The following is a 16,254-nucleotide window of genomic DNA, read 5'->3' as shown; positions in this document are numbered from 1 at the left end:
GTACTCTCCGTTTCCTCCACAGACACCAGCATTTGATCGACCCAGCCTGCACCGGTCCATCACGTCACGGACACGCACCGGAGAGCACGCCACTCACCTCCACACTACCCACACTACCCAAGCACCTGTCTGTGAATAAATCCACCCTCCGGGGTATTCTTTTGAGCTCTCCTTGTCGCCTGTTCCTTCCACACCGCCACAATACATATATATATATATATATATATTCATTTTAGTTTGTAAATATAGAATTGTTCATTGTTAATAAAAACAACTTGATTTAAAAATGTATAAGTAGTGTTAACTAAACAAATGACACCTTATTGTAAAGTGTTACCAAATATAAATATAAAGCTAAACTGTTTATAATAAAGATAAGTTTTGAATGAGTATATCATACATCCAGGTCATTTTTTTTACTCTGGAAAAAATGACTTCCTTTCTTCAAGCATAAACTGAACAATGGTCTGTGAGGTTTAAGATGAAAACAAGAGACACTTCACTGACACACACACTTCACTGACACACACACACACACTTCACTGACACACACACACACACACACTTCACTGACAAACACAAACACGAGGAGAAGATCTGTACAAACACCACAATCATTCTTTACAGTAAGGTCTCATTTGTTAAAGGTACAGTTCACACTAAAATGAAAATCTTGTCATCATTAAATCTCTCTCATGTTGTTCCAAAGCTGTATGAGTTTCATTCTTCTGTTGAACACAAAAGACGACATTCTGAAGAATGTTTGGAACGAAACAGTTGACGGTACCCATTGACTTCCATAGTATTTTTTTCCATATTACAGAAGTCAATGGCTACCAGCAGCTGTTTGTTTACTAATATTCTTCAAAATATCTTCTTTTATGCAAGCCATGGCAGAATGTTCATTTTTGGGTGAAAAACATTTTAACATTAGTTAATGCACTGGTTGAAGTGCACTAACATAGATCAATATGTTTTTTACAGTATAATATATATATATTGTGATGAGCGTCCCGAGGATCTATCAGCGTTGCCCTGGAAACATACAAGGAACACCTGCGCTCGCCCATTACGACGGAAGCGATCGCACCTGTCCCTAATTGGGCCGCGTGAGCCTCACAGTCAGGGAGTCTCATCTCCGACCCACAAGAGAACTAACACGCTGTACTCTCCGTTTCCTCCACAGACACCAGCATTTGATCGACCCAGCCTGCACCGGTCCATCACGTCACGGACACGCACCGGAGAGCACGCCACTCACCTCCACACTACCCACACTACCCAAGCACCTGTCTGTGAATAAATCCACCCTCCGGGGTATTCTTTTGAGCTCTCCTTGTCGCCTGTTCCTTCCACACCGCCACAATACATATATATATATATATATATATATATATATATATATATATATTCATTTTAGTTTGTAAATATAGAATTGTTCATTGTTAATAAAAACAACTTGATTTAAAAATGTATAAGTAGTGTTAACTAATGTAAACAAATGACACCTTATTGTAAAGTGTTACCAAATATAAATATAAAGCTAAACTGTTTATAATAAAGATAAGTTTTGAATGAGTATATCATACATCCAGGTCATTTTTTTTACTCTGGAAAAAATGACTTCCTTTCTTCAAGCATAAACTGAACAATGGTCTGTGAGGTTTAAGATGAAAACAAGAGATGAGAGCAGTGCTGTACCGGTGATCCGCAGACCGAGCGATGACCGGCGGCCGGCGTCTCTGTGCTGGAACTGACCGCTGCTGATGTGCATCTTGTGCAGCGTCGGTGTGACCCCCGCGGGCAGCATGCGCGGACTGTGAGCAAACATCTGGAAGCTGTGCTTGTTTCCCATGATGCTCTTGTTGATGCTGCGCCGGTTGCTCTGGCTCTGGTTATACGTCTGCGAGAGAGCGAGATACACAACTGTAACGAAAACTTTAGGAAATCATCCTTATCTGTGCTATTTTAGCATCATTTAGAGATTATTAAATGGTTTTATTCATATTTTGATTTCTATTTTTTTATTACATTATTAGTATTTTGTGTGTGTGTTTTTGTCATTTTTATTATTTTTGTTTAAATGCGTCTCTATATTTCGGATATATGTTTATTTCAGTTTTAGTTTCTTTAGGACGTCAACTAACACTAAATTAAAACAAGAAATATTGCCTTAGCAACTCCTTAACATATTAATTTGATTGATTTTAATATATTTTATTTATTTCAGTTCATGTTTAAGTAACAAAATGTTTTTATGGTTTAATATCCCTTATTAAACAATTAAAAAAAGAAACCTATTTTACTTAAACGCTTTATTTTAGTAATTTTGTCATTTTTGTTTTATTTTTAAATGTGTCTATATATTTTATTACAATTATTATTTTTGGTTATTATTTTTGGCAGTATGTCACTTCACTTCACTTTAATATATTTAATTTATTTCAGTTGATTTTTATGTTTAATGTTTATTTTAAGTTACAAATTGTTTTTATTGTTTAATATCCCTTAATAAACGATAAAAACTAACTTTTTTTATTTTGTTATTTTTGATTTATTTTTAAATGTGTCTATATATTTTATTAAAACTTTTATTTTGGTTTTAGTTATTTTAGTACATCAACTAAAACTAAATAAACATAACAAATATTGCCTTAGCATTTCAGTTAATGTTTAACGTTTATTTTACGTAACAAAATGTTTTTTTTTATGCTTAATATCCCTTATTAAATCAAACTTATTTAATTTTTTTATTTGAGTAATTTTGTTGTGCATTTGATTAGTTTGCTATGAAATGTTGGTGCAGTTCTAAGCAGACTGAAGCTCTCACTCGCTCCTCGCGTCCCTCGGCCAGAATGACCACGATTCGTCCCTGACGCCGGCGGCCAGTGCGGCCCATGCGCTGGACCAGACGGATCGGACTCTTCTGAGCGTCGAAACACACGATGAGATCCACCTCACCGATGTCCAGACCCTCCTCACCCACACAGGTGGACACTAGTGTGTTGAAGCCGCCGTCACGGAACCGACGCACCACCTACACACACACACACGGACGCACACACACACACACGGACGCACACGGACGCACACACACACACGTTTGTTTTTGTGAATTGTGGGGACATTCCATAATGGTTTTTATACTGTACAAACTCTGTGTGCTATTGCTCTACACTAGTAGTCAGCAACAGGCGGCCCGCGGGCCAAAACCGGACCACCAGCAATAATATCTGGCCCGCGCCCGCAGCCAGATTATTTAGATAGCGGCTGGTTCTGAAATAGATCTGTCATGACAGCAACAGTTATTGATGTACACACAGTCAGTTATGTTTTCAGAGCAGGACAAAACATCTGATATATCCAAATAGATCTGTGCATTAGTGTGAATGCAGCCTGTTGAAGCTGCCACTGTCCATGATCTCATCAGTAATAATCAAACGGCAATAATGCTGAGAAAAAAAAAAACATAACTATTGTCTGTAAACTTTCAGATACTTAAAGAACACTTATTTTAAATAAGTAATTGTTTTAAAAAGTAGCCTGCTTATATAATAAATAAAAAAATATGTTCCAATAAGCCACTTTGAAAACTCTCCTGTTAGCCTATTTTACATTTTAATATACGTTATGAACAGAACTGTGATATTTCAAACCTGCTGAAATACTTTAGCGACGCGGAGCGGTGTTTCTGATATCAGTGAGCGCGGAGTGGAGTGATTATTAAACGCTCGGAGGGGAAATTGTTGACGCTCCACTCCGCTCTTTTGTTAATGACTGAGGAACAGCTCGCTAGTGTTACAAAAGACACTGTAACAGTCTGCCACAGGCAATTCTAGTTGCATTTTTCATCAATTTATTTATTTATTAAATTAGAGATTAAATTAAATTAATACTCTGACTATGTTCTGGCCCGACATCTAGTGGCGAAACATTATTTTGCTTACCCCATTGGCAGATTATGTTGCTTGTTTCAAGCAAAAACCCACTTAATTTTTACTTGTCTAGAAAATCCTTCTTGATTTAAGAATTTTTAGATATTTTGGCTGGAAACAAGACACAAATCTAAGTAAGAAAAGCATTTTTTGCAGTGTAGCAGTCAATCGCCATCGATCTAAACGATCAGCTGCTGTTCTCTCAGGTCTGATGTGAACCCAGGCTCACGTACCTCCAGCTGTTCTTTCTGCGTGAATCCTCGAACCCCTTTCCCTGCCGACGCCTGACCCATGAAGGTCATGACCCGCACCAGCGGCTGATGGCGGCTCAGCATCTCTGCGATCTCCTGCACGCTCTCGCGGAAGGACGAGAAGATCATGACACGTGTGCTCACCTCAGCAGACGCCTTCGAGTCTGGACCAATCACAGCAGAGTTCAGTCACAATCAAACCAATCAGACTCAAATCAGCCGCAACGCTACCCTGCAGAACAACACCACTGTAAAATAAGCCTTTTAGGCCTTTTAATCATCCATATTAATATCAATGAGATAGTATTATACTATTGAATAATTTTCCATATTCATTTTGACCAGTTTTAGTCAATGTGTTGTGTCTTTGTCATTTTTGTTTAATTTTCAACCGTCTACATATTTGTTATATAAGTAGTTTAGTTGTGCTTTTGTGATTTTTTAAATGTAATTTTTAAATATATTTTTTAAATATTTCAAGTGCTGTCAAACGATTAATCGCGATGAATCACATCCAAAATAAAAGTTTTTGTTTACGTGAGATATATGTGTACGGTGTATATTTATTATGTATAAATACACACACGGTATAGATTTTGAAAATATTTACATGTTTATACTTTACATTTATATATTCATATTCTTACATTTTAAATTATATATAAATAAATTTAACATATAAACATAAAATTTTTCTTAAATAAATAAATACAGTGGGGCAAATAAGTATCATATTGTATGATTTTTGAATAATTAACTTGTTCATTGCATGAAATAAGTATTTGATCAGCTACCAAGCAGCAAGCATTCTGGCTCTCACAGACCTGTTAGTTTGTCTTTAAGAAGCCCTCCTATCCTCCACTCATTACCTGTATTAACTGCACCTGTTTGAACTTGTTACCTGTATAAAAGACACCTGTTCACACACTCAATCAATCAGACTCCAACCTCTCCACTGTGGGCAAGACCAAAGAGCTGTCTAAGGACACGAGGGACACAATTGTAGACCTGCACAAGGCTGGGATGGGCTACAGGACAATAGGCAAATAGCTTGGTGAGAAGGAAACAACTGTTGGTGCAATTATTAGAAAATGGAAGAAATTCAAGATGACTGTCAATCTCCCTCGGACTGGGGCTCCATGCAAGATCTGGCCTCGTGGAGTATCAATGATCCTGAGAAAGGTGAGGGATCAGCCTAGAACTACACGGGAGGACCTGCTCAATGACCTGAAGAGAGCTGGGACCACAGTCTCAACGGTTACCGTTAGTAACACACTACACCGTCATGGATTACAATCCTGCAGCGCTGCTCAAGCCAGCACATGTCCAGGCCCGTCTGAAGTTTGCCAAACACCATCTGGATGATCCAGAGGAGGCATGGGAGAAGGTCATGTGGTCAGATGAGACCAAAATAGAACTTTTTGGTATAAACTCCACTCGCTGTGTTTGGAGGAAGAAGGAAGAGTACAATCCCAAGAACACCATCCCAACCGCGAAGCCTGGGGGTGGAAACATCATCTTTGGGGGTGCTTTTCTGCAAAGGGGACAGGACGACTGCACCGTATTGAGGGGAGGATGGATGGGGCCATGTAACGCGAGATTTTGGGCAACAACCTCCTTCCCTCAGTAAGAGCATTGAAGATGGGTCGTGGCTGGGTCCTCCAGCATGACAATGACCCCAAACACACAGCAAGGGCAACTAAGCAGTGGCAAGGTCCTGGAGTGGCCTAGCCAGTCTCCAGACCTGAACCCAATAGAACATCTATGGAGGGAGCTGAAACTGAAACCTGATAGATCTGGAGAAGACCTGTATGGAGGAGTGGGCCAGAATCCCTGCTGCAGTGTGTGCAAACCTGCTCAAGAACTACAGGACACCTCTGACCTCTGTGATTGTAAACAGGTTTCTGTACCAAATATTAAGTTCTATTTTTCTATTGTATCAAATACTTATTTCATGCAATAAAATGGAAGTTAATTATTCCAAAATCATACAATGTGATTTTCTGGATGTTTTTATATTCTGTCTCTCACAGTTGAGGTGTACCTACGATGAAAATGACAGATCTCTCCATTCTTTATAAGAGGGAAAACTTGAAGAACCAGCAGTGGATCAAATACTTATTTGCCCTACAGTATATGTGTTTGTATTTATATATACATAATAAACACACATATATTATATAAAAACTTTTATTTTGGATGCAATTAATCGCTTGACAGCACTAAATATTTCAGATTGATCTTTTCAGTTTTCATTATTACTTTTGTTCCATTTCTAAATGTCTCTATATTTGACATCAGTTTTATATTAAAGTTTTTAAATTTGAGTAATTGTGTTCTGTTTTTTGTCGCTTGTTTTCAGTTTTTGACCAAATGAAGAGAAATGTTGCCTCAGTAACTAGCAGAAATATAAGTTTAATGTTTCATCTATTTTATTTCAGATAACGTTTATTTCAAGTAACAATTTTTTAATGGTTGATCACCTTTATTAATATTAAGTTTAGTGCTGCCAAACGATTAATCGCATCCAAAATAAAAGTTTTGTTTACATAATGTGTGTACTGTGTATATTTGTAATTTAGTTGTTATTGTAAATTAGTCTTGTGTATATATAAATGCACACTCATGCATGTATATATTTAAGGAAAATGTGTTGTTTATATCTTAAATATATTCATATATCATATAAATTATATGAATATAAATATATACATGTAAATGTATGTAAATATTTTCCAAATATATGCTGTGTGTGTATTTATATATACACAAGACTAATTTACAATAACAACTAAATTATTACAATATTATAATAACCCAAATTAAAAGCTCAATTACGTATAGTTATGGTAAGCACTATAATAACCCTGTTTCATACAATCAAATCATCTTCAGTACTTAAATTACAATCCTGTATTTCATAAGCAGTTCTCCAGATGTGGATATCACACAGGTGTACCTGAGCTCTCGGCCCACGTCTCAAAGTGCTGCAGCACAACCTCGTCCAGCTTCTGTAGTTTGGGGTGACTGTAGGCATACGGCTCTGCAGGCCCTACAGACCAAACACATCAGACATACAGCCATTGTTTACTCCCCTGCATGTCGTCTGGAGCCGTGTGGATGCTGGGCTTTAGCACAAACCAGACTACTGATAGGTTTATGGTACTTGAACAGCCCATGATCACAGACTGCTGTCACTAGCTATGTTTCCATCCAAACATGCAAATTTAACTTAGAGCCCTATGAAATCCGTTTTATTTTTCCCAAATTCTGTTTTTTTTTTTTTTTTTTTTTGTTCAAATTCCGTTTAAATTGTTCTGGATTCAATTTTTTTCCGTTCTACTTTTTCTGGACTCCTTTTTAATACTTCACTTTTATTTATTAAAAATCATGTCTAATATATGTTTCATGATTTTAATTAATATTTTAGCATCAAGTTATTTAAAGTTTGACAAAAATGACATGTTTAGGGCCCTAAGAAATGTTTTATTTTTTATCAAATTCTGTTTTAGCATGTCTAATTATTTGAATGCATAAATATTTTTTATTTATTCTTACAATAGCCTTATGAAATTCTGTGTTGTTTATTTACATTTTTCTGGTTATCAAATGAAGGCATAACATATGAAAATGAAACAAATGTTATTTTTTGGCCAATAAATGGGATTTTCTAGTCAAATTAAAACATGGAAAAAATATTGTGTGATTTATTCCTTAAAACAAAGTTGTATTAATTTTGCAACAGTAGCAGCATACTGTTGATACTTACATTCTACTGAATTATAGTAATATATTTCTGCAACAATTTCTTCAAGTTAAACCTAACTTTTATTTTGACGGGTTGCTGTGCACACTTTTAAATTTCTGTATATATCTGATTTATGTATATATGGATATGTTTTACTCAAATGAAACAGTAGCATGCTCATGGAGTGACTCTCAGAGCAGTTTTGGAGATTCATGCATTTATGACCTCATGTGGTGACCTCATCCAGCGGTTTTTTTATTGCGACATTCCAAAATGCCCATAAAAATAGATGGATGGAAACATAGCTACTTGTGTGTTAAAGAGCAGCAGGAACATTCTGCTGAACATCTGCTTTCATGCCTCACTGAAGAACGCAAGGTTTGGAGGAGAGTAAATGACAGAATGTGTATTTCTGAAAGATCAATTGATTAATGACCTCGGCTCGCTGTGGCGAACATGCTCTCCATTTCCCTGTAGAGATCCATGAAGACTGGACTCCTCTGGAGCTCGTTCCTCATGCGAGTCGACTCTGAGAAAACAACAAACACTGGTGATGTGAAGAGCAGAGGAGCATCAGCGTCCGGCCGACACGAGCGTGAGTATCTGAGCACCTTTGGGTCCAGAGAAGATGTTCTGAATGAAGAGGAAGAGAGATCTGATGCCCATCTGCTGCAGTAACTCGTAGCCGTGATACAGACTGATGCAGATGGCAAAATCGCCCTCGATCGTGCCCTGCTGCGGCCCCTGCTGAGACACAGACGTGGACAGCAACTAAGTACATTTACTTCAGTACTGTAATAAAGTACCTGTTTTGAGTATCTGTACTTTACTTGAGTATGTTTTTTTTTTTTTAAACTTATGACTTTAACTTCATTTCATTTGAAAGACAAATATTGTACTTTTCACTCCACTTTTCAAGCCACCCAATAATCACAATAAGCTTTGTGCTTTGTTACTTTTATTATAACAAAGTACACAAAGCCTTCTGTCAATTTTAAGATAAAATACAAACAATAAATGTGTTTTACGCTCTTTCATTTGTAGTGAGATAACTATAGGCTATTTGCCTCAGTTCAAGCGGCATGTGAATCAATGAATAAATATTTGAATACATCAATCTGACAATCTGAACAATTTAATAAAAACATATGTCTCATGAAATCGATCATTTAGAGTTTCAAAAAACGTCAATAAGCCTATGTTTTATTGCTGTTTTTCGTGTTAAATGTGAAGAATGACAGGTTGGATGCCACAGACTTTTTTTTTTTTGGCAGAGTAGCCTATAGGTGTAATTTTCACTTTGCCATTAAAAACCAAAACTGAACTATTGTAATGGCTGCAACAGCAGCTGTGTAAAGGGGAAGAGAGAGAGAGAGAAAGACACGAGCTCGGGTCGGACTCTGGAGAACTCTGATAAGCTGTGGGATAAGGGCCGGGCCTTCCAGGGCTCATCTATGTTCGCTCCCTCGTTTCAATTAAAAGTTCCCCACCTGTTTGGAGTTATATCTCGGAGCAACAACATGTCTAGAAAGGACGGAGGTACTTTTCCGACTGAAAAAAGTCCAAAATCTCAACGAAATCTTCAGAGCAGACCTGCCCGAATGCTGACTCACAGGATGGCAGTACATGTACATGTGGCTACTCACTTAAGCTTACACGCCAAGTCACAGAGTGCATCAGCAAAGTTTTGGAGGAGAAACGGTCTACGTTCACGAATGTTCTGGATGTTATTTCGCACCGCGTTGAAGACAACACTAAACGTTTAACCGAAGCGGAGTGCCGAGTCTCTGATATTGAAGACACCGTGACCTCGAAGGAAAACAAGCTGAGAGAAACAGAAAAGTTAATGCTGATGTTATCTGAAAAGGTGGACGATTTGGAGAACAGGTCAAGGCGAGAAAATATAAGAATCTTAGCCTCAAAGAGGGGTTGGAAGGCTCTCAACCCTCTGCTTTTTTCGCTACATGGCTACCAAAGATGCTTCAACTGGACACCGCGAAAGGCCACTTTAAAATCGACCGAGCCCAGAGAAGCCTCGGCCCACAGAGGGGTGACAGACCAAGACCGGTGCTCATCTCTACAACTTTGCCAACAAGCAACGCATAATGTCTGCTATAAAGGCCAAGCAATACCTGCAGGTGGATGGTCAGAAAGTCTTCATTCAGCAGGACTTCTCTCTGCCGTAAAGTGCTTTGCTTCACATACAAGGGACAGAAGCATTCATTTCATTGCCCGCAAGAAGCCCAGGCTTTGAATGGTTTGCCTTGAGTAACTGACGACGGATTTCACTGCACGGTAACTTGAGTTTTCTCTCGTCTTTATCGTGTAGTCGTTCTTCTAAACCGCAGGAATGACCTCGACTCCATTTCCCTGCTGACTTTATATACTGACTGCGACGCCATGAAAGTTTGGTAACACTTCAGAATACTGTTTCTTACTTACTGCATAACTAATAAAGAATTATTGAAGAACTAACAGATAATTATTCATTAACACTTAACTCACTACTGTTATCAACCAAGGAAGATGTGTTAACTAATCAGTATGTAATACAATTTTATGATTGTGTTAAGTAACAGTTAGCTAATCAATAACTAATGTATTCTGTCACACCTCCTGAAGAACTACTATTAATTATCCACTAGTTAAGGTTCAAGAAAAATAACTATGAAGTAACTACTAATGAACAGTTATACGCAAATAATCACTATAATAATCAGGCTGTGGCCCACAAATCAAGTACTTGAGTAGAAGTACAGATACCCAATCAAATATTACTCCAGTAAGATTATAAGTAGGTCTATTCATTTTCAAAATTACTTGAGTAAAAGGACAAGTACAAAGTACTACTACAGTAGCAACTTTTATACAGTCCCGTGTTTTCTCCACTCGATCGCTGAATACCTCTTTCTGGCGAATTCTCTCGTAAGAAACAACTAAGTGCAGATGTGTGTATGAATCTGTAAGATATTAATTTCACAGTGTAAACAGCTTCAGTGATTTTAATGGGAGTTTTTGAGAGTGCTTGAACTCTAGACTGTCAGTAAAAATGTTCTTTGATCATATAAATGTACTTTGCTCTCTTTCTGTACAATGAAAGTGTTATGATTAGTAGCCTAACTCACAATGTTTTTATTCTCATTAACTTTCAATGTTAAATTCACATTAAACAAAGACAGTTGTATTAAAATATGTTATGGCATGACACCCAATATCTGTTAATTTAGTAAACAGACCAGTTTTTATGCACAGTTATTACATTATTAGGTTACTTTGACCATCGCCCACTAGATCAACATAATCTATAAAGGTGAGAATCAAGATATTTCATGATATAGTTAATGCGTCTGGGAATGTTTTGAATAAAAAGGAAAAATAAGTGCTGTTGTGGCTGCTGTGTGTCACGTCACATGGCCTTCGCTCTCTTCCTTTTCCGTTGGGGCGAGGTACAAGACAAGGCTGCCCGCTGTGCTCTCTCCTTTTTGCCTTAATTCTGGAACCCCTTGCAATTCATTTCAAGTTTATTTGTATAGCGCTTTTTAAGATACAAATCGTTGCAAAGCAGCTCTACAGGAAATTAAGTTTCCACACTATATTTATATATAGCAGAACCTTAATATGTTTGACTTATGGCAAAATGTGGTAATTCTGTATGTTGTCTGAGCGTTGGCATCCTCTGAGGGGTTGGCATCATCTTTTCTCAGGTGTTCGGTCATCTCAGATCATTGCAGAGACTATTAGAACTCAAACGGATGAGATTGGCCAGTCAGTTCACACAATTGCTTTAAATCGCCTCTGGCTTGCTCAGTTCGGGACATTTAATTTCTAGTGATTATCGTCAATTTGATTTAATAGATACTATTTAAACTAAACTGATCTAGACAATAACATCTCTGAACTCAATAATGACATGCCTTTAACTGAAAATTGAGTGTTTAATCTTATAATTATACATTACTGACACAGTATTTGATACTGTTAAGTGCTTTGACACAATCTGTATTGTTAATAGCGCTATATTAATAAAGGTGACTTGACTAAATGCGGAAAATTCTATTCCCACAGTTCTCAAGATTATTGATTCTTTTAGTTTGATATCGGGTTTAAGATAAATGATGATAAATTTGAAGTTATGCCCCTAGGGGGAGATATCTGTACTTGCTCCCTGTTAAGTTGTGCTTTTAAGTGGTCTAGAACAGGCCTCACATATCTTGGAATTCGACTTTCACCTGATTTATCAGAACTTTGGAAACTTAACTTAGCCCCACTTATTAAAAATATATCTTGGATGGGGAGAATTAATCTCATTAAAATGAACATCCTTCCCCGAATATTATATCCCATGCAAATGTTACCACTTTGGTTTCCTAAAAAGAATATTTTAGATCTGGAAAGAAGTTTTTCAAAACTCATCTGACAAGGGAAAATCCCTGGGGTTAAGATGAAGATCTTGCAACTGCCAGCAGATAATGAGCAGATAATGGTGGACAGGCGTTACCTAACTGAAATTTTTACAATTGGGCTTGCCATACCCTTACAATTTTGAATTAGCTGCATTCTTATTTAAAATCCCAGCCCTGCGTAAATGAGTGGGCGGTGATCCATACTCGTTATGTCTGCTTACGAGAATTAAGGGCCTTAAGTTATGGCCTGATTTTAAAAACAACCCTATCATACTCAACACGGTTAAAGCATGGCAGGACATTATGAAATGCGCAGAGAGAAGGGGCTTTTTGTCAGGTCTGACACCTTTGACTGGCAGTAGAGATTTTCTCCCTGGTGTTCATTATTCCATAGATGGCATGGAAAAGCTATAAGAGTGCCTGGTGATTTATTTTTAGATAACACTTTAATGTCTTTTAACCAGCTAAAGGATAAGTTTGAGCCTGAAAGTGGTATTTTTTGGGGATAACTTCAGATTTGCCATTTTGCTAACTCTGGTAACCTCAAGCCTCCTCAGAAAATGCCTGTATACTGCAATATAGATGATTTACTGTTGAAAATACACAACACAATATACACGACACCTTATTTCAAAAGCTTACCTTCTTTTTTATTCAATGGATCACAGTGGTATTGATCATATTTGGCGTACCTGGGAGAAAGATCTCAGTACTGAGTATATCGATGACAACTGGGTAGGTACGGTTAAATCTATTATAAGTATATTTACTTGCAATAGACTGGTCAAAATGCAATACAAAGAGAGATCTTCAAAATACTGCCTATGGAGAGAATAACTGCTGTGGTTAGGGGAGACAGTGCCATGTTTGAGGAGATGTGGGGGCCAACCAGTCTACAGGAGATTATATTTAAGGGAAAATTTGTATTTGAATGAACCTTTTTACTGAATAACTGGTTCACTTACACTGTATTAGACAGAATGGGCTGAGGGACATATAGCTAGGTCAAGAGGATTATAATAGACTGAGAATTTTATATATATATATATATTTTATTTCCATTGTATTTCTCTATTATTTATTTATTTTATTGTATTGCTTTGATTATTGTACCTTTATATGGTTTAACCCTTTGCATCATTGATGCGTCTGCCGTACCTGGATGTGTGGCGGTGGGTTGCGTCTGAACTGTTCTCGGGACAGAATGATCTGGTATTTGGTGAGGGAGCGGAGGTCACGCTGATTCAACAGCCTCATCTGGGTCAGACGGGACGTAAACTTCTCCAAAACCTGTGGGAAGAACAGGCCAGAGCTGTTTCAAAATCATTACAGCAGCACAATGGAGCACTCGGGCGTCTCTTTTCAACACAATCATGTCTACATCTTTCATGCTCACCGGAGGAGTGTTTGCTGCCCTGCTGAGAAAAATGGACTTTCAATCTTTGTGGACTCTTTCTCTGATCACTTCTTTGACAAACAATCACTGCTGAGACCCAAACCTCTCCAACTCAAGATTCAAGATTTGTATTCGTCACATACACAATTATACAGAGTATAACCAGCAGTGAAATGTAAATTCAGGACAAACACATATCTGTCCCGACATATCTTAGAAGTAAATACACTAAGATCATTCAGCTAAAAGCATGGATCAGCCTGGAGTCAGTATGTGGATTCTCTCAGAGAGTCTATTCATCTGTGAATCCTGAAAAATCAAATGCATCAGTTTTATATTGTGCAGCACAACTGTGTTCAACATTGATAATAATCAGAAGTGTTTGTTGAGCAGTAAATCAGTATATTATTATGATTTCTGAAGATCATGTGACACTGAAGACTGCAGTAATGATGCTGAAAATACAGCTGCAGATCACAGAAATACATTACAGTTTAACATATATTCACATAGAAAACAGACGTTTTACATTAGAATAATATTCCACTGTTTTACTATTTTTCTGATCAAATAAATGCAGCTTTCGTGAACAGAAATGCGTATTATTCCAAAGATCCAAATAAAGTGTTTCTGCTTGTCTGTATTTACTAAATAGAACTCAACATCGGTAAATAAAGAATCTGAAAGATCCAAACTGACTTTATAATTAATTGCATATGAGGAACACAATCAGATTAAGATTATCAGTGAACTGTTAAACTGATCAGGTGTTGTTGATGTTCACACTAACACTGTCTGATCATACGCTTGCTCATTTGAACTGCATGAGAGTAAATAAGTGCAGGGCTCGACAGTGCGAGCATTTCACTCGCATTTGCGACTAAAAATAGATGTGTGCGAACTGGAAAATGTATTTAGGAGCACAAGTGCGAATACAAAACAAAATACAAAACAGCCTAACTTATACAGTAGCCTATAACAAACATTAATTTATTCTGTTTATGTATGGAAAAATTGCGATGCAGCCTCATATGATTACTTTAGAACTTTAAAAAGGCAACGGTTTAATTTAAATGAGCACAGATGAGAAGAAAAGCGGAGCGAGTTAAAGTGAAGACGCGCTGAATGACGCACATTCGCCACTAGAGGGCGCTGCCGCTGCCGTTACCCCGGTAACCCAGTAAACACATCAGCTGCGCTACTTTCCTAAAACTGTGTAAATAATGTTTCACACTCAGTCATTTAGATATTTATATTCGCTTTAATCTTCACAATAGCATCAAATAATTCTTACTTAAAGACTTAATGAGCTATTTATTTTCAAACATTGTTTCTAAGCTAAAGCATGGCCCATCCACTGATCTATAATAGAGAACAGGCGGCCTATCTATATATCAACGACTGATTCGTTATTATTGTTCAGAAACACAAGCTCCATTAGTTAACATGAAAAAAACAATGACTGTATTTATTAATAACAAAGAATATTAACTACTGCAACAATTAGCTATTGCACATTGTTAGTTAATGTTAACCTGCTTTAACTAATGTTAACAAATGGGACTTACTTATATTGTTCTTTCGTTCATTTGAACAATCTTTTGCTCTCTAATCTTGAAACACTTGTTTACTTTATATTTTTATGCATTTTTTATAAAAGTCTTTTAGTAAATTATCTTTAATAAAGTTATTTAACCTGTTAGGAGGACAACACTTTTTTTCACTTAGAAATTATATATTGTGATTTAAAAACAAAAACATATACCGTGACAAAAGCTTCAATGATTATTGTGAAAATGTTATACCGACACAGTTTAATAGGATTATAACTAATTACATAATTAGCCTATTAAATAGTGTCTGAAGTAAAATTATTTAAAAACCTTGTGTACTTTCTGTATTCTGATAAATTAAATAATGGTGCTTGTAAATGTCTCTTTGTATCCCCTTATTAAGCTAAAACACCTCATTAGAAAAATTTGCATTGCGCCCCTAAATGTTTTTAATGCGCTCCTAAATTTTTTGACTTAGGAGCACATGTGCTCCTTGGGGAATAGGTAAGCGTCAAGCCCTGAAGTGTGGTCATATTTATCTGCAGTATGAAGTGTTTTCCTGGTCCATTCCAGGCTAATGCTGTGATCCAGATTTAGAATAATCCTGAACTTTCATCTGAAAATCTCCATTCACAGCAGCTGAAATCATCCAGCAGACAAACACAAGCAGCAGTTCAAGGACTAATACATGTATTTCTGGCTAAAGTGTGATAAATCTCAGGGGAGATCGTGAACGAAGCCTATCGAACACTGACCTGAAACACACACACACACACAGCTCTACATTTACATTTAGTCATTTAGCAGACGCTTTTATTCAAAGCAACGTAAATGATGACAATCAAAACCAGAGCCATAATATGGAAGTGCTATGACAAGTCTTGGTTAGCCTACACGTAGCAAGGTTTATTTATTTATTTTTATATATATATATATATATATATATATATATATATATATATATATAT

At 36.9% G+C, this 16,254-nt stretch overlaps 1 protein-coding gene across 5 annotated transcripts in view; it reads right to left on the bottom strand.

Annotated features, from left to right (window-relative positions):
• The window catches only part of LOC306886385 (Fanconi anemia group M protein-like), a 59,367-nt gene that overhangs the window by 22,526 nt on the left and 20,587 nt on the right, over positions 1 to 16,254 (bottom strand). For 4 of the 5 annotated variants that reach the window (XR_013785624.1, XM_079443436.1, XM_079443438.1 and 1 more), the window contains exons 6-12: positions 13,496 to 13,627; positions 8,546 to 8,681; positions 8,371 to 8,463; positions 7,146 to 7,238; positions 4,169 to 4,350; positions 2,831 to 3,037; positions 1,702 to 1,903 (exon numbers count right to left, since the gene is read on the bottom strand). Coding sequence is in view for 4 of the 5 variants with exons in the window: in XM_079443436.1 (XP_079299562.1) it covers positions 1,702 to 1,903; positions 2,831 to 3,037; positions 4,169 to 4,350; positions 7,146 to 7,238; positions 8,371 to 8,463; positions 8,546 to 8,681; positions 13,496 to 13,627 (1,045 nt within the window). In the remaining variant the exon portion in view is untranslated. The remainder of the gene's footprint in view (positions 1 to 1,701; positions 1,904 to 2,830; positions 3,038 to 4,168; positions 4,351 to 7,145; positions 7,239 to 8,370; positions 8,464 to 8,545; positions 8,682 to 13,495; positions 13,628 to 16,254) is intronic. The other variant, XM_079443437.1, reaches the window with a different exon arrangement.

Source organism: Barbus barbus (assembly GCF_936440315.1).
Source record: "Barbus barbus genome assembly, chromosome: 20".
Lineage (NCBI taxonomy): Eukaryota > Metazoa > Chordata > Actinopteri > Cypriniformes > Cyprinidae > Barbus > Barbus barbus.
This window is presented reverse-complemented; position numbering and strand designations above follow the sequence as displayed.